Source organism: Mya arenaria, chromosome 12, assembly GCF_026914265.1.
Source record: "Mya arenaria isolate MELC-2E11 chromosome 12, ASM2691426v1".
In the NCBI taxonomy this organism is placed as follows: Eukaryota; Metazoa; Mollusca; class Bivalvia; order Myida; family Myidae; genus Mya; species Mya arenaria.
Genome location: NC_069133.1, coordinates 33,800,317 through 33,819,040, shown reverse-complemented (window position 1 = coordinate 33,819,040; position 18,724 = coordinate 33,800,317). Strand labels below are relative to the sequence as shown.

At 34.5% G+C, this 18,724-nt stretch overlaps 1 protein-coding gene across 1 annotated transcript in view; it reads left to right on the top strand.

Moving 5' to 3' along the window:
- Positions 1–569: 569 nt before the first annotated feature.
- LOC128210297 (prominin-1-A-like) overlaps positions 570–18,724 on the top strand; it is a 46,891-nt gene continuing 28,736 nt past the window's right edge. Inside the window, exons 1-8 of the mRNA XM_052914563.1 lie at positions 570–1,463; positions 12,695–12,741; positions 13,890–14,095; positions 14,805–14,925; positions 15,536–15,608; positions 16,656–16,727; positions 17,340–17,440; positions 18,538–18,606. Coding sequence (XP_052770523.1) covers positions 1,232–1,463; positions 12,695–12,741; positions 13,890–14,095; positions 14,805–14,925; positions 15,536–15,608; positions 16,656–16,727; positions 17,340–17,440; positions 18,538–18,606 — 921 coding nt within the window. The 5' untranslated portion in view covers positions 570–1,231. The remainder of the gene's footprint in view (positions 1,464–12,694; positions 12,742–13,889; positions 14,096–14,804; positions 14,926–15,535; positions 15,609–16,655; positions 16,728–17,339; positions 17,441–18,537; positions 18,607–18,724) is intronic.

The following is an 18,724-nucleotide window of genomic DNA, read 5'->3' as shown; positions in this document are numbered from 1 at the left end:
TAACTGCTCGTTTTGAGTCATTGATGATGTTTAAAGTGACACTCTTACTCAAAATCAATACATACACATGTATAACATGTATAACAAACATACATTTTGAGTGCTAAACCTTTTACTACTTACAAATAATGCATTTATGGAAACCATTTATATTACTGATAACAAACTTTGTGACCTTGTATTTAATAGCTGAATACGCAAAAATATCAAATGATTGGTGAATGCTAAAAGATTTACTGTGGTCTGCTATACTCGTAGTGTCATAAGGTAGAAATACCGTGTTTTCTGCACCTTCTTTCCAATAAAAACTCCGTCCTTCATAAGAACCATTGTTTTCGACATATATTCATTCATTTTGGTATAAGAAAACAATTGTATTAAATTTTAGTAAATCTTATTTTGGAATAAGAGTGCATCTTAATTTCAAAAGCATTACTACAGAACTACTGGTTACTGCTATACGTACAGTGTCGCGTTTGTATCATAAACTTAAGATTAAACCAACACATCCGCATAAGGTTGATGATACTTAAGTACATGAGTAAATATTTGCAAATGATACAGTGGCCATTTTTTCCGACGTTTCTCTTGCGAAATAAAAATTCATGGAAAACTCCGCATGGTGAAAATATGGATACATTATGTCAATAAAGGTGATCCCATGGAATAAAACTGTTCAGCGATCTTCAATTATTTTTATCAAACCGGCCTTTCCCTAAATCCTTTTGGAGGATTCGGTAGTGATAAGGGGCATATATCAATATCAAATTGATTTTGAAAGTATAGAAACGAGTGAGAGAGAAGCAAATACTGTATCTAATTTCAATTAATTGTTTTTTTTAAATCGGCATTCATAAACTTTGTGCTTACATATGAGGAAAGAAGCCTGCGAAAATGAAATGTGCTTGAATTATAACGTGGACCGGATGCGCTGATTATTATCGCGTTACTAGGTTCCAAACTTCCTTGTTAAAGCGTCGCGCAGAACCGACAAAATAATTGTGGAAGGAACAGAAATCTCATTATAAAACAGAATTGTTTTAGGAGTAGATGTCAAACTATAGAGTTTTCTTGGTGATATATCAGGGTTTTTTAAACAAAAAAGGACGTTGGACAATTAGTGTTTTTGACTTCCTCAAGGCTATTCAATAATTGAACTTTTTTCCAAATTAATGATCATATGACTAATTAATATTTTTAATTGGAAACACACCGAAACTTATAGAAAAAAATGCCAGTTTCCTTTTGTAAGATGCTCTCATGTTGCGCGGCGCTGATTCTACTTTCGACGTTGACGTCATCAGTCAACGTCATCGAGACGGAACTGGAGCCACTGCCGACGGACGCTAACTATAAGGCGGGGGAGACTAATTATGACAACGGCGGCATGGGTCCGCTTTACGACTTCTCGCGGAGCTTCATCAATAGCGCGCTTCCCGAGTTCCCGACGGACTTCATAAAAAGTATATATTATTTTTATTCTAGACATGTACTTTTTAAAAAAGGCTTAATATACATATTTTAGTTATATTTTTTTCTCCGGAAAAAAGTGAAAAATTATTGTAAGTTGAAACAAATAAAAACTAGAAATGTGTCCATAGGACACGGATGCCCCCACTTCGATTTTTTGTCACAGAAAATAAGCCATAATGATTATTCAGGATAATCTGCACATATAGGATAAGTTGAGTTGAGTTGGGTTTTACGGCATCGCAAGACTGTATAGGTTATATGGCGCCATTCAGGCAGGAAAAAACTTGTTGGATCCACATCTCATTTACATCGAGATGATATTTTTTAAGTATTGTTGGGAAATAAAGGGCCCTAACTCCTAAATGATTAAAGCGATTTCCATGGCTATCGAACTTGATCAAGATATTATGGTCACAATCATGTATGTAAAGTTTGGTGAGGATTGGACACATACTTTTCAAGAATTAGATTGGAAACATATATTTTTGAAGTATTTTTGGCAAAAAAGGGCCGTAACTCCTAAATGACTAAAGCGATTTCCATGACTATCGAACTTGATCAAGATATTATGGTCACAAACATATGTTTAAAGTTTGGTGAGGATTGGACAAACGGTTTTCAAGAATTAGATCGGAAACAATCTTCGGGACGTACGTACGTACAGACAGACAGACGTACGTACGGACAAGGGCAACCCTATATGCCGCCACTTTGTGGGGGCATAAACATTGGTTGCAGGGTATATGTTATAAATTTCATACAGAGTATGTTTTTCTTCAAGAATTTAGAACAAAATATTTACCCGAATGAAATTGTTGTAAAAAACGTATTTATAAACAAATGTTGTATGAAGACAAACAGTTTTTATCATTATTTTGCACAGTGGACTTTTGACAAAAACAACTAGATTTTTTTAAGCGAAATATTAGTAAAGAAATGATTTTCAGTTGAGTTTGTTTTATGACATGAACCTAAAGGGGCACAAAGTTATAAGTTACAGACTTAGTAGCTGACCCGATATGCGATATACGAAGTAGAGGAACCCGAATATGGTTTCCTGCGCCCCGTATATCACATGACTGGTCACCTTCTAACCCCGTAACGTATATATCAAGTCCTAAACCTCTTTACATTGATCAAGACGCCAAGATAATCTAGGAAATGTTTTTTTTATTCATCAGACGCCATTTTCGTACGATATAAAGATTAATGACCCATGTGAAAAAAACATTGCGGTCACCGCGTGACCAGTCCTGAACCAATGAACATTCATGTTGGTGGCGTGATATAGGTTTAGGCTTTTTTATTACTTGTTATGAAGAAGAATGTTTAACTCATTTGACTCTATTGATGACACAAAAAAGAGCATATATAAAGCCCTTATAAATGTTTTTTAATTATTAGCTACATGGCCACAAAATCCCTAGGTAAAAATGCACCAAATTATCGCTAAGACTTTTTGATCTGTACAAAAGCATTTGCCTGTTTAGTTTTGATCATTAAAAATGCATCAGCCTATATTGAGCCTGTTTAAGGATTAACCCTTGAAATTTGACAAAACTTCCGAAGAGAAATGTGTAAAACACTAATAGCTTTCAAATGTTTGTTGCATAAACTCATCGCCTAAAAAGCTCATAAATCATGAACATGACAAGTTGAACCCCATCCAATAAAGTACTCGACTTGCAGTATGCAATTAATAATTAAGGTGATCAGTTTTAGCTACTCAACTAATGAAATCAAATGAAATAACAACAACAACAACAACAACAACAACATAAAAACAACATAAAGAACAACATTAAGAACAACAACTACAACAACAACAACAGCAGCAACAATAACAACAACAAAAACAATGACAACAACAACAGCAACATAACAAGAACAACAACAACAACAACAACGACACCGCAACCACCACCACCAACAACAACACCAACAGATCGCTTAATATTCAAGCGAAGCATTAAGCACAGTTGCTTGAAGTTTGGTCTCTGGTTCTAGTCGAGCGGTCTGGTCCCCAATTTGACCTCTTGAAGTTTGGTCTCTGATACTAATCGAGCGATCTGGTCCCCGATTTGAACTCTTGAAATTAGGTCTCTAATTCCAGTCGAGCGGTCTGGTCCCCAATGTGGTCTCTTGGCCTAATTTACTTTAAATAACGCTTTGATTATTATTATTATTATTATTATGAATGTATGTTATTATGTGGATTAGGTGGATATACTCACTCTTCTCTAAACACAATGGTTGGCTTCGAAAAAAGGCTTGTTATTTTGTAATCAGTACTAACACCTTAGTATCTACATAATTGCATGTGGAAGTGTTTCTGTTCATCTTTACCTTATTTGATCATGTAACTTTGATTATATATATATGTGTGCTTACGAATGCTATGTTCCATAATAAACTATCTATTCTGGGCGTAATAACAATTATTAAATTTTAAGCATATTCTTCGATTCTAATGTTTAAATTGAGATGCCAATTTTCCGCTTTTCATCTGATTTCCTCTTTTCTGGTCAAAAAACATAATCAAAAATATTTTTTATCTGGTCTATACAAACAATGACTATTTGTTTATAGTGTCATGGGGATACCTCTATTTTGTACTGGTTTTCTTTTTTACAAAATTGTGTTGCCTTCCCTGCAAAAAAAACAGGTGATTAACCAGACCTCAGACAACGCAGGCATCAAAGGCCATCCATTGTTTCCATCTACATGAAATATAATATACATATAATTTTGATATTTTATTCCCTTCCATTAAATGGTTATCACAAAGGGCCAAAATAAAATAATTTTGTGGTAAGTGTTACAAGCTGACAAACTTTTACAACCGTTTATTAATTTTAAGTTAGTTAATTCTGTACAAAGTAAGTACTATATATCGCTTTTTAGATTACTTACATACACATAATAACATAAATGTTGCCAAGAAAATAGAACATAACGAGAAAACAAGAAAAACTGTATCACCTATACAAATATAGGGCCAATGGCTTTTATTTCCAATAATGATAAAAAATAATATCATATATTACTGTGTGTCTGTGCATGTGGATCCAATAAATTGCCTTATTAATTCTGCCTGATTACGAAATTTCCCTAACCAGACCACTCATGGTACACAGCGAAGCATAGCGCAGAAGTGTTTTGGAGGTATCTGACGATGCCGTAACCACAACCGTGATTATTATAATTTGGCCATTTTAAACAAATCATGCCAGGAAAATTTATGTCCATCCAGAATTTAGTAAAATCACATCAAGTTGTTTATTTTACAAAGCAGACGAGCAGATCAGACGTTGAGCGCACTTTTCTTTTCAAGAGGAGGGCATATCTCATTTGTGTTGATACAGGTTTATCAATGTCAACAGTTTAGTGTACACTCACATAGATATAGCAAGACATGTTGATTAGCGTTTTCTGTCCAAAAAGTTTCACTCTTTTAGTTCACTTGCAAACAACATTTTCGTACACCAGAGTGATGATCCTATGCGTTAGATTTATCACGATCGAACCTCTGATGAATAAGAATGGCAAACAAAGTCCTCATGGTGAGCTAGTGTGTCCGCCACTTCATGGTTTGTAGTTCTTCGACCGCCCGGTTTGTTGTGTGCGACGTCAAAACTATCCTAAACTAACATTAAACTTTTTTAATTCCTCATTAGATATGGTTGGGCATTTTCATATTTTACCTGGTGATTTTTTTTTCCATTCACCTCCATCTATTTTGTTCAAATGGTCCAAGGTTGGTGAAACGCATGGCCACCAGAACTATAAAACAAAAAAATAGGGTTTTAAGCAAGTCTTTAAAACTTGTTTTGTCTCAACAGATAGCCCTAGAGTTATGCTAGATGTACTCTAGCCAACAGCCCAATCCGATGACTGTTCAAAAACACATGTTCTTATGACTCCCTCGAGTCATGGAGAAGCCCGAACCCATCACTGTTCAAGATTGTTTGTTCTTATCATCCACTATGGTCAGGGATGGCCCAGTCCATTGGCTGTTCAAGAGATTTCGTTTCAATCGTTCACTCGGGTCCTGGATTGGCCTAATCTTGTGTCATTCAAAAAGGTTCTTCAGTATCGTCCCGTGGGGTCCTGGAATGACCAACTCCTGGGGCTATCGTCCGCAATTTCCCGTCGAAAACAACCTCGGATGTATATGGACGTCTTACAATGTCAGAATTATTTTCATTTAACTACGCTGCAAGTAGATCGCGCAGTAATTTAAATTTAGCAGTTAAACTTACGGACTTCACTCTTAGGAATTTTAATTATTTATGCAATAATACAATATACTGGGAATAAATGTGAACTTAGTATTACAAATTACACCTTTAAATACAACAACTAATTATTATTATTATTATTATTAATTCTATGAACTACCTCTACTGATTTACGGTTGTTTTCGATTGAAAATAACCGAGGATTTCCGATTGCTCCTGGACCCACCCCAGCTTAACCATGTATCACATTATTACAATGCCTATTCAGTCGATGGGTTCAGCACGTACAGAGAATGATTTATGGCCATCAACACAGATTTTATTAAATATCCTTTGGTATCAATAACCTTTTTAAGTCTTTAAAATGTTATCAGTACGGCGAGTAAACCATAAGGATCATATTTATCGAATTCAAGCATCGTTATCATCTAAACAGCCATCGTACATTGTTGAAAACTACTGAGTGACACTTAAGATTTGTAAAATGCTGAGTTAGACAAACGTGTCGTCCGAGAGACAGAAGTAATTTTCAAAATGCCCTACTATAATCAATTATAAATTGATCAAATCGTTTGGCTGGGTAGTTAAAAACTGGTTACTTCCTGCTGAGAAATTGGGGTCTGGTCTTGTTTTGATTATAGCTACCCGGAGATATGCTTGAAATTTTGACAAAAAAGATTACAATAAATTACTAAATGATATCGTACGTCAGAGGTCTCATAAAAATCAAGACTTTGGTTACGACTGGTTCTAATGTGTCATAGCTAGCGAGGAATTTGTGTTCCAGTTTGTACAAATAATTTAAAAAGTGGCACTATAGTTATACACTTGATAATTGCGCAAGAGAATCGTATTAATGTTTAATGCATTGTTATGATTAACTAACTTGACTTCACTGATAATAACAAAGAAACGTAAACGATTTGTGTTCTGGTAAAAAATATTAGCCTTTATATATGGGTTTCTCGTTTAATAGCTATATGAAAAAATCAGTTAAAGAAGCGCAAAACTATGTTGGCAAACATACACAACAACAACATCAGCAGCAACAGCAGCAACAACAGCAGCAACAACAACAACAACATTAAATGAGCATTACAATAAAGGATATTGTTGAGAAGATGTTGACTTTTGAGAATTAAATACCATTAACTCCCAGACATTCGAGGAATTTCATAGTAATTGCATATTAAATCACATCAAAGGCCACCATATATCAGCATTTGAAATCACAGAGGTTATCTTGAAAACATATCTCTAGATATATATTGAATGGCAGATATTGCTGAATGTTTGGAGAATATCCAGTTGTTGTGCTTGCTCTTTGCCTTGTGTACTCGCGGTTGCCCCCGTGAGTAGCCAAACTGACAGGAACGACTTTCAGAATGTCACATTAGAATCAAGTCGGCATATATCCCATCGTTTTTGGTTGACTAGTTAATACCTGATTAAGATAAGATTATTGTCTGGACATTTTGTTGTTGTCACTGTTGTTACCATGGTACGTGGATTTATTTGAACAATACGCTTGCAAGGTCCTTGTCTACAACTTTTCTTGTGCATTCACGATAGCGCCTTAAGTTGCTAAACGCGGAGTTGTAAAGTGACATGGATGACTCCCAAAATGTCATACTAAAATCAAATAGAAATGAATTCCATCGTTTTTGGTTGAGAATTTAATGCCTGTGATATTGTGATCAGGGCTTGCTCTTATCATTTTTCATTATCAGTTACCCGGAGTTACTTTTCGAAGAACCAATAACCACAAATCAATCAATGATGTGTGTACGTCACTGCGATACCAGTATTATATCAAAGGGCTATTTTATCACCATGAAGAAATCAAAGCACTGACATTTCTGCATGGGACGATTTGCAGGATGCCTCTGTACTTTGTCATGTTGACTGGAGAGGTTAAATGAAATGTTCATTTAAACATACTGCTGTTTAATTTGTGTACCAATACGAAAGGCTCAAAGTAAATATTCCAGTGGCAAGGGAACGCCCTATGTCTATTTAAAAAAGGAACGGATTTCCCAAGATTTGCTATGGTTAGAACGACACATCGACAATATATTTGGGCACGAAACGTCCAAATTTCGCGTACACATATTTTTTACCTTTAGACTAAAGGTCTCGTGGGAAAATACTTGTAAACATTGTTCAAGCTCATTGCCAGTATATGATATTCTTCGATTTTAATTAAATTTCTATACATGATTACAGGAGTCTCCTTGTCCATGGGATAAAACTTCTTTATCTGTGGCGGAGTCAGGTACAATTGACTGGTGCATAAACTAGGCCTTTTAACACAATAGGAGCAAAATATACGCCTAAATCTTTGACTAGTTTTTGTCGAGTTATAGAAACCTAATATTTTGCTACCCCTATCACCCTAACATTCGAGGAACTCCGAATATGGTTCCATATATAATTTTAAATTACTTAATTAATAATATAAATGCTTCATTTTATGTAATAAAAAAAATAAAAATAAAGTTAATATGACAAGATCACCAAATAAGGATGTCGTTTATAGTTGATAAGAACATGCTTGCAGGTGCAGAGTATTTGATCAACTGTCAAATTGTTACTCATTTATTTGCTCGCCTGAAACTGACTCATTCTTTAACATGCTCGGTGTAAAGCACTGATACACAGAAAACAACTTTTCTGGGTTGAAACAGTACTGAGTACACCATTTTCCAAGTACTACCCTTTTTGTGCCAAGCGCTAAGCAAGGGGGTGGTACTATATTTTAACGTGTTTCGGTTTGACACGGCCGGGCTTTGAACCCTTACCTGTTGGACCCGAAGCGAACGCTCTTCCACTCAGCTATCGGTGCGGTCATTCTTTTGTTTTATGGTTTAAACCGTTACAAACGGTTAAAGAAAAGTGAATGAAACAAAATTCCAAGAAAAAAAAAATGTCAAAGCGGTAAATCTCAGAGAGTGCAGCTTTAAATATTAGAAACAGGTATAAAAAATTCAAACTTAAACGTTAAACATGATAACTTGCATGATTAAAAAATATACGAATGATATAAATGCTTCATTTTGTATTACCCACGTAACAAAATGAAAGTTATCACCCTAATATTCGAGGAACTCCGAATATGGTTCCATATATCATTTTAAATTACTTATTTAATAATATAAATGTTTTATTTTATGCAATTAAAAAATAAAAATAAAGTTAATATGACAAGATCACCAAATAAGGATGTCGATTATAGTTGATAAGAACATGCTTGCAGGTGCAGAGTATTTGATCAACTTTTAAATTGTTACTCATTTATTTGCTCGTCTGCAATTTATCCATTCAAATAATGCTGATTAAACATGTGTTTTTCGAAATACAGCCTTCATTCTACACACCTGCTAAAAGCCACACCTCCAGCACTGCCGGGGCTTCGGTTTAATTGAAATGGGGGTCATACCATGTGATTTTGGGTTGTTGATTTTTTAGCTACCGCAAGTTCCTTGAAATTTCGGGGCATTACAATAAGTTACTCAATTATATTCGTGCTATTTTGCTATGAATGATACATCAAGGTCTGATGCATTAGTGGGTGCCGACTATATTTTATATTGACCAAAAGATAATTTAACAAGGGACCGGTTCGTAAATTTCGGAAGATTTATGCCGTTGATATTTTCCATATTGCGCAATCAAATGTCATGGTTTAGTTTAAAAAAAATATTTTAATAATAATGAGATCTAAAGTTATAACGGACATGTATATTATGATATATTTTTTTTGGTTTAAATGCCAACTTTTCTCTGAACCTCTGAAGGTTACACGGCACCATTACAATGTCCTATATGTTTCTCAATCTCCGACGCAGTAATCTCCCTTGGCGAGCAACCACATAAGTGGGTTTTGAAAAGCTAACATTACGCTTAAGTGTTTGTTCTGCACAACATTGAAAAGAATAATTTCCAGATTGTTTCCTCATAATGTATAACCCTTTCTTCCCTATTCATGTACTCATTGGTGTAAAGTTTATTTACAAATTAATACATGTAAAATGTTACAGTATTATCAACAATAATGTCATTCGAATTCATGTAAATATTTTATCATTTAAGTACACTCAAACTTTTCACTGGTGATATAGATGCATGATTTTTCTTCTTTTTTATTGCACCAACTTGATGGTATGCATCAGCGTTTTTCTTGTAACCATTTGGTCAAGCAAAAACTTCTACTAGTGCTATATAACTCGCGAGGCTATTGTGTTCTGATTTTCGTTGACGTATCAAAAATATAAGCTTTAACGTTGCAGCTGCGTAGGTAGTAGCACCAACATAATTTTCATCACCAAAACCGCTAACAAAGACATGCACATAGCTACTAACACAACGTTTGCTGTTAATTCAAAATCCAAGTAGCAGCAGTAATGATGAATTTAAAAGCAACGGCAACTCCAAGAGGTCACCAGGAACACTACACTTATGCCCATATGGTTTTGCTTATTTGAATATTTTTGGCAAACTATCCAGTGAAATTTCAGTAACGTTGAAAACGGAAGTAACGTTGAAAACGTCAGTAAACGTTCTTGACAAAGGCAATGTAATGCTCTTAAGTTTGATGTGAGGCATGATCTAAGGATTAAAACTTGCAATCTTTTTTGGTAAAAGGAAAACAAAACAAAACAAGAAAAATCATTAACAGAACAAACATTTAATGCAAGCAAATCGCGATGCAATAGAGAATATAACTATGTAAGATACTCACAAGTTCCTACGTACATAATGTAAAAGACTCAAATAAATTGCTATCATTTACGCCATGACTTTGCAGGAATGTCGAACATATTTTCATTTATCATTTTAAATTACATTTTAAATCACATAATTTATTAACTGTTTCAATCACAGGGGTTATCAGAAAAAATATGACTTTAGATAATGACTTCGGTAATATATATATAATGATAGATATTACAGAATATCTTAACAATATCCAGTTGTTTCGCTGCTCAAGGCTGGTATTCAATATTGTTCTTAATTGGATCTAAGAACGATGTAGCTAATCGGATTACTTGTTATTAATAACTGACCAATAGAGTGAATGAAGTCAAAGATGTATGACCATTAAATTAACTTAAGTTGAATATTAAATACCAATCAAAGTCCTTCTCTTAAACTTGTCTTTGTAACTTTGTTAACAACGGGATAAAGGAGACCGTTGTTAACTTTTAAAGGTGAACTATTTGATGATGTGCTCATGTATTTAAATAAAACAAATACAGCTGAAACAGTTGTCTCCCCTCTTGTTAGGAATACTGCAGATCATAAGTGTATCTGTGGAACTTACAAAGGAAGAGTCACATAAAAATATGTGTTGTAGTGGCAGATTTGTTTTTAAAACGCTATATTAGAATCATATAGGAATTAGTTCTGGCTTCCATAACTTTAATGTTGATATTTATTTTTTTGGATGTTTACAACGCATTAAACACATCCAAAAAGGTAATATATAACGTGTTCGCTGAAGTTCTTTAGCTATATAGGAATATTTGTTGTACAGTAGCAGACATTACTAAAATGGCACATTATATATAAATCTTTACACTGAGCAGTGACAGGAGTGAATTTCAAAATATCATATAAGAATCATTTTGAAATCGGTGTTGTGCAGTTACAGAAATTACTTTCAAAATGACATATTACAATCACATGGAACTACTCGTATAGTGACAGGAGTGAATCCCAAAATATCGTACTATAATCAATTATAAATTGATCCGATCGTTTTTGATTGAGTAGGTAATAAGTTGCCACTTCCTGCTGCGATATTGTGGTGCGGCCTTGTTTTTATCATTTGACTCATTATGAGCTACCCGGAGATATTTAGACTATCGGGACCTTCGACACAATATTCGTTAAACTTATTGATACGAGTAATGTAGCAAATGGCTAATTTATAACTGTTTAGAGATACAAACCGACCGTCACCATGGGCATTTAATGGCAGATAGATAACGAGGCTTTTGTGCTCCAGTTTTCCTTGACGATGTATACATACAATTTATCATGTACAATGAGAAAATGCCTGTTTTGACAGTTTGAGACTCAATTTTTGCTGTTATCTAAAAATCCTTAACGTTCGAAGAATTCCGATTATCGTTAGAAAAAAAATTATCTTTGCAAATTACAATCCGAAGCAAATAAATGCTGCAATTTATCAGCAATTCACGCCATAAAGGTTATCACGATCAGAAAAAGATCGCTCGATAATTATATTGGTTATAAAAAAAACAAGAGCAATTTTGCACCGGCAGAATATTTGAACAACTATCAAGTTATCTTGAATGCCTGTTCGATTTCACGTATACATGAAAATCACTGTTGCCTCGCAACTTGCCAAACGCAAACCAAAAGTTCCTACATATTTATGTTTTAAAGGGACTAGACACCAGATAAAAATATTGCAAGAAAAAAGAAAATTGTGAAAAAATAACATAATATTGATATCGTCGTGTACAACGCATTGCCTTCTTATTAATGGATGTATCGCATAGATTACGACAGATGTATCTTTCGAACTTTTTGCGTATTTTTCCAAATCGAAATTTAATGAAATTTTTGTCTGTCTTCCACGTAAATTCCACGATATGTGGAAGAGCGGTCGCTTTGATTGCGGTAGGTATGGGGTTCAAAGCCCGGCCACGTCAAACCGAAATACGTTAAAACATAGTACCAGCTTCCTTGCTTATCGCTCGGCATAAGAAGGGTTGTACTCAGTACTGTTTCAACCAAGGAAGCTGTATCCCGTGTATCGGTGCTTTACACCGAGCACGTTTAAGAAACAAGAAACAGGCCTTATTTTTGAATATTGGACAACTGGGCTTGTCCCTGTAGTTTGTATTATAATTATAAACAACCATACATTTACCCCAGACAACATGCTTATATGTTTCATATGTTATGCCAATTTCACTTTGATTTAATTGGGACTTATTATATTACAGGTGTCATGGACGATGGGATTGGATATGTAACAAGTGACCCTACTGGTGTAAGTACAAACGCATGAATACAGTCGAACCCCGTTGGCTCGAACTCGCAGGGACCGGCGATATTACATCGAACCTTGGAAAATTCGAGCCAAGCGGGAAGGCCTACCTTCAGTCTACAGAAATCGGTCGAGCCAACGAAGAATTTGAGCCAAGCGAGTTCGAGTCAACGGGGTTGGATTGTACATATATTTTCTGAAAATGATATGCAGGCCGGACCTTGAGGTATCCAATGAAAAAATACTTGCTTACTTATTTTATTTATACAGTCGAAACTCGCTATGTCGGACATTGTTATCTCAATGTTCTGGTTATGTCGAATCCTTTTTTGACTTTTATTTTGGTTCGGGTTTACACTTTTTGTATTTCGGTTACATCGAATGCTCGTTATTTCGAAGTATTTCCAAGGTCCAAACGGCTTCAAAATAGCGAGTTATGATTGTATGTTAATTAAATGACTTAAACATTACACATGCATTGTATAGATAAAAGTAAATGCTGTTTGCAGTATTGTTCTTTATTTGAACTGAGCTTGTCAATGACTATTATAGTCGTTTAACACATTTTTTATCCACACATTAAACCCGTTATACATGATACAGACGTCTTATGAGGTCAACAGTCATTCAAAAGTCACATGATTGTTCATCGGATACATCCAAGGTACCGTGTCTTTTTATAATGTCTAACTAAATTGGATACCATGCGCAAATTGGCTGCTCGAATAATTCATGAGTTATGTATGAGGTTAATTCCGACCATTTGATTGGACGCCGGAGACACTCCTCAGAAAATTCGGAGATAGTCGAGAGGCTGAATATGAATATTCATGTGCTAATTTTGCCAGCCTTTTTCACCACGCACCACAGAATAGTTTGTAACGTCATCAGAAAATGTGGGTTTAACAGGTAAAACGGGTATTGATACATGGAACTACGCTAGCGTACATAAGTGACACATAGTAATTTAGAATGGTCGTACAAGGCAGGTAGTCGCTTGTAAAAGGTGGTCGGAAAGACAGGTTGTACTGTAGTTTATAATTCAGCAGGAATTCAATGGCTGGTAATTTTGTGTCGGCCCTTTATTCATCTATTTATAAGTTCCCACAAATAGCATGCTTTTCAAAACGTTTGTTTCCTCGTTGCTTCAGGTAATCAAGAAGTTTGCAGGTTATGCCATCGCCATTGTGATTGGACTGCTATTCGTCCTCATTATGCCAATTGTCGGCTGCTGTTTCTGTTGCTGTCGTATGTGTGGAAATTGTGGCGGGAAACGCGAACAAGAGGCAGACGACAACATGCACTGCAAACGGAGAGTATTTTCCGCCATCTTGTTTACAACTACAATATTCATATTGTAAGAAAACTCTTACTATTGATCATGGCCGGTATTTATAAAACATCTTAAGTCTTTTCTTAACTTAAGTCAATGGTCAAAATATATTTGCCATAGTCAAATTAAAAGAAAAGTAAAATTAGTGTTCTTTAACATGAAAGTATGTACATGTATTTTGAATCAGATCAATGATAATAAACTATTTCAGATATTATGAATTTAGAATATCATATGATAAGTGAGATAATTAACTTAAGAATATGACTGAAGATATAAAAAGAATTGATGTTTTATGAATACCGCGCCATTTCTGTTACAGGATGAAACTGAATATCTGAACCAAACATGCATATATTCAGATGATGTACCAAGAAATGTAGAATGTCTCATAAGATGCCCTCTACCTTCACAAATGTTATTCCTCTTGGCTTTTAAATTGTTCTTGATTGTTGGTGTTTCCATTTAAATTGAAAGGAAACAAATGTCCGATCCAGATTTAAACTAAAGAACAAGTGAGAAAGGCGCCAAATAAAGAAAGGCGGCCAACCGAACCTACGGCAATGAGAAAGAGATCACTCCCTTAATAATTATTAAATTTCCTCAAAATTTGTTAAAAATAAATCATAAATGCTTATAACAACCTATCTCCTAGGTGAAGTTGTAAGGTTGTAATATGTGTTGAGAACAATATACTATTTTCTGTTCATAATTGTATTGGTCTTTTTTCAAGTGTTGGAAACATTTGCACGTACGTAGCCAACGATCAGATGTCGAATGCTCTTGAAGAGGTCAATGACATAGTTGGTAATAACCTGGATGACGTGGACACCTTCTTAGACCTTCTAGAGAGCGTAATCTTTAGCTTCATTAATTAACATTCGTACACCCGCAGGACTGACAAACACACAGTAGTGTCAATAGGTCAAAATGTATTACTTATGAAACATATGTAACTAAAATATGAGTTTGGGAGCTTTTTATTCTTATATAACAGTTATAAACTGATGGAAGATAATAATAGGTATGGGAAAATAAGTTATCAAATTAGAGGTAAAAACCCATGCCCATTTTGTGGGATTTTGAAAACATTATATGCCCTTTTGTGTGACATACAACATATACATAGACTCAAACCTGCAAGTTTGTGGAAATCTGCCTGTTTGTGGGACCCTGTCCAATTGTAGGTTTAACATATGTTTTTTTTTGTTCTGAAATACAGATTTAAATTGTTAATACGTGTAATTTAGTCTATTCAACCGCTTTAATATGTTGATTCGAATCTAGAATACCACGTACATTGTATTTGAAGAGTTTCAACAAAGTTGATTTTGCTTATTTTTTATTTTTTGAAAAGGAACATTTTGTTTATTCCCTTTGTAATACATTTTGTACAAAACAGTTTAATAAAACAAGGTTTTGCTCTGAAAAACAACACCTTAATTTATTTGTCCCTTATTTCAGCAAGTTACGACGATCGGCGAAACTAATATGAACAAGACAAGGGACGCAATCACGGACAAGATGAACGCAACAAGTAATGGAGTTTACACTTAAAACATACAGAACTACACACTGTTAATACTTAATATCCCTTATCTAGAAATATGGAGTTTTCATAAAAAATCAAAGAAAACCTCAGACAATTAATCACACTTTCTTAAGAACAAACTAACACTTGTACCTGTCTTTACCATATTTACCAAAAAGTAACATTCGTATACCTTTATTGTTCACAGCAAAACAGTTTGATGAATTTTGTCAAATGCATTATTCAGAACAATTATTAGAAATGATGTCCGGTTTCCGATCATTTTCGCTCAGCGACCGTAGTCGAGTAAATAATTTCAAGATACCTACATTTTCTCAGCAGGCCACTGGCTCAATTAATTACTGCATATATAATTACATGTATAATGTGTGTAAACATACTCTCATTTGAAGTCTTGTTCATTTTGGTTGTTTTTGGGAAAGTAACTACTTATTTTTCTGTGTTCACTGTACTTATAAATATCAATCCTTTATCAGTGTCTTAATTCTTATCTAAAATGCAGGACCATGTTTAGTGTAGGGACATTTAATTTATTGTCCATTCTTTGTATTGTTGTGTACCCTGAAATTGATGACATGCATATCATTTTCCTATTCTTTTCTATGTTCTGATTGTATATCAACTGTATATTAATGTATTATATGTTATAAGTATCGTATGCTCTCCAGTGTTGGAGGAATAAAATAATCTATCTATCTATTTTTACAACAATTTTATTCTCGAATCTCTCTTTGCAAAAATTTACCCACGAACCTCTTTTTACAACACTCTTACACACGAACCTCTTTTTACAACACTCTTACCCACGAACCTCTTTTTACAACACTCTTACCCACGAACCTCTTTTTACAACACTCTTACCCACGAACCTCTTTTTACAACACTCTTACCCACGAACCTCTTTTTACAACACTCTTACCCACGAACCTCTTTTTACAACAATCTTACACCCGTACATCTCTTTACAACAATCTTACACTAATGGGTCTCTTTACGACGACTTGATCACACCGATATTATTCTATGTTACAGGGATGGCAGACGACCTCACCCTCTACGTTTTGGCCGAACTCTCGGGTGGAGCCTTGGATAAAATGATTACCAGTTTGTTCAATTATTTTTATTCAATTATTTTATGTTATTTTGAAACAGTTATATGTACGACATGTAAACCCTAAAAGGTAACTAAACTCAATATTATTTCATTTAATATATCATAGTTTTCGTTTAAGTAAAAACATGTGAAAAAAATAGTCATGTCTGAAAAAACCTTGTATTTCGGATGAAAATTACTTTAGATTAAACATATTTATTCAGTTCATATATACAAAAATAACAGTACAGCAATAATAAAATAAAATGGATTAGAAAACAAGCAATGTAATTGCTTATACTAATTTCTTTCCAAATTACTTAAGACTATGAAAAATAGAACTGGGTTCATAATTTCAAATGTAAAATCAATCACATGGAATGATGCCCATTTAATCTCATTGTAATTAAGCTGCTCGAAATACTTTGGAAATGTCGAATGTGCGTCTGGTGCATCATGATTTCATTCTTTTTTTCAAAATGTTACATATGTTTGCATAAAATGCAGATTCAATGACCTTTCACTTTTATTTATTTTATTCTTATTTTTTGTTTTTGTTTTTATAAGATGAATTTATTATAAATGTTTAATATGTATCGATATTATGCACATTACATCTTCAGACAAGGAAAGAGTCATAAAGGCCTACGAATCATTCAAGACAGAGAACGCCAGAATGGAAGCGGCTGTACCATCCGCTATTTCGCCCAATCCATTTTTAACGGTAATCATCTCCCTTTTTAATGTTCACAACATGCAGTCATTCCATTTTATTATTGCATTTTGTTTGTTAACTCTGTATGTCGGTAATAGGTCATGAGTATTTAAATAAAAGTTTAAAGTCCAAAGTTCAAAGCAATTGCTAAATTCGAAATAAAGAAAAAAAGTAAATTATTTCGGGAAATGAGTTATAGATCTGTCACTGTAGCTGGCGTTAGGTGTTGTGTAAAGTGTTTTTTTTAATCGACGCGTAATTAGTTCTTAGTATGGCCAGGCCATAATGTGCCCCCCCCCCCTTCCACGACCGAGGTAGAATGGGCGTGGACCGGTCGATACACCGCCTTTCCATAAATTTCAGTGTACAATCCAGATCAAGCTGAGACCGAAACGTACATGCTTTGTTCTGTGGGTGTATGTAACGCCTTGCAATTTCAATGTGTGTATACCACGTGATAAATAACGTCATATATGCTACCTCGAAAGGCAACATTTTGCTTAAAATTAAGACTTAAATCAAAGATAACTTTTACTACACCATTTAAATGAAACAAAGGACAGTATATGCCCAACGTTCGTTTTATTACCGGAGTTATAAGGTGATGAGTTTTATCAAACACTTCGATAAACCTGTTTCCAAAATAATGTGTTGACAGTGCTCCGTTACACGGCCGTATTGCGAAAAGGCTTGTCGACGTGTTTTAAGAAACTAAACTCTCTGGTAAAAGACCGAAGGTGGGGCTCCGTAAGCGGCGTAGACTGCGCTATGTTTCATTTAAAATGGTGAAGAAATAGTGAAGTTATCTTTGAATTTATACTCGAGGTCAATTAATGAGACTGCCACTGCCATGCTTTGATCATTGGGTGTATGTTGTGCCTCCGAATAACCAACCATTCAATACCAAAATGTTTTGAGTTTATCTTTTTATAAAGATACATGACATATAGGTCTTTTTTATTAAAATACACAAACATATTGTTCCACACTGACCACAAAACGTTAACTGACAGCCAGCACAGTGCACATTTAACATTCATAGCAAAACATTACCAACAACATTTGATAAAAAAAATACATATACAAACTTTCAATGCCCATTTCAGGTGAAAAATTCTCTAACAGCTGCAGATTCTTCAATCACGAACTTCACTACTAACGATCCGATAGCTCAGGTATGTTCGATTTAAAGCTGCACTCTCACAGATATACCATTTTTACAACTTTTTTATTTTTTGTCCTGGAAAGAGCAATTTTGCGTAAATATCTGCAAACCAATGATATAAGATTACT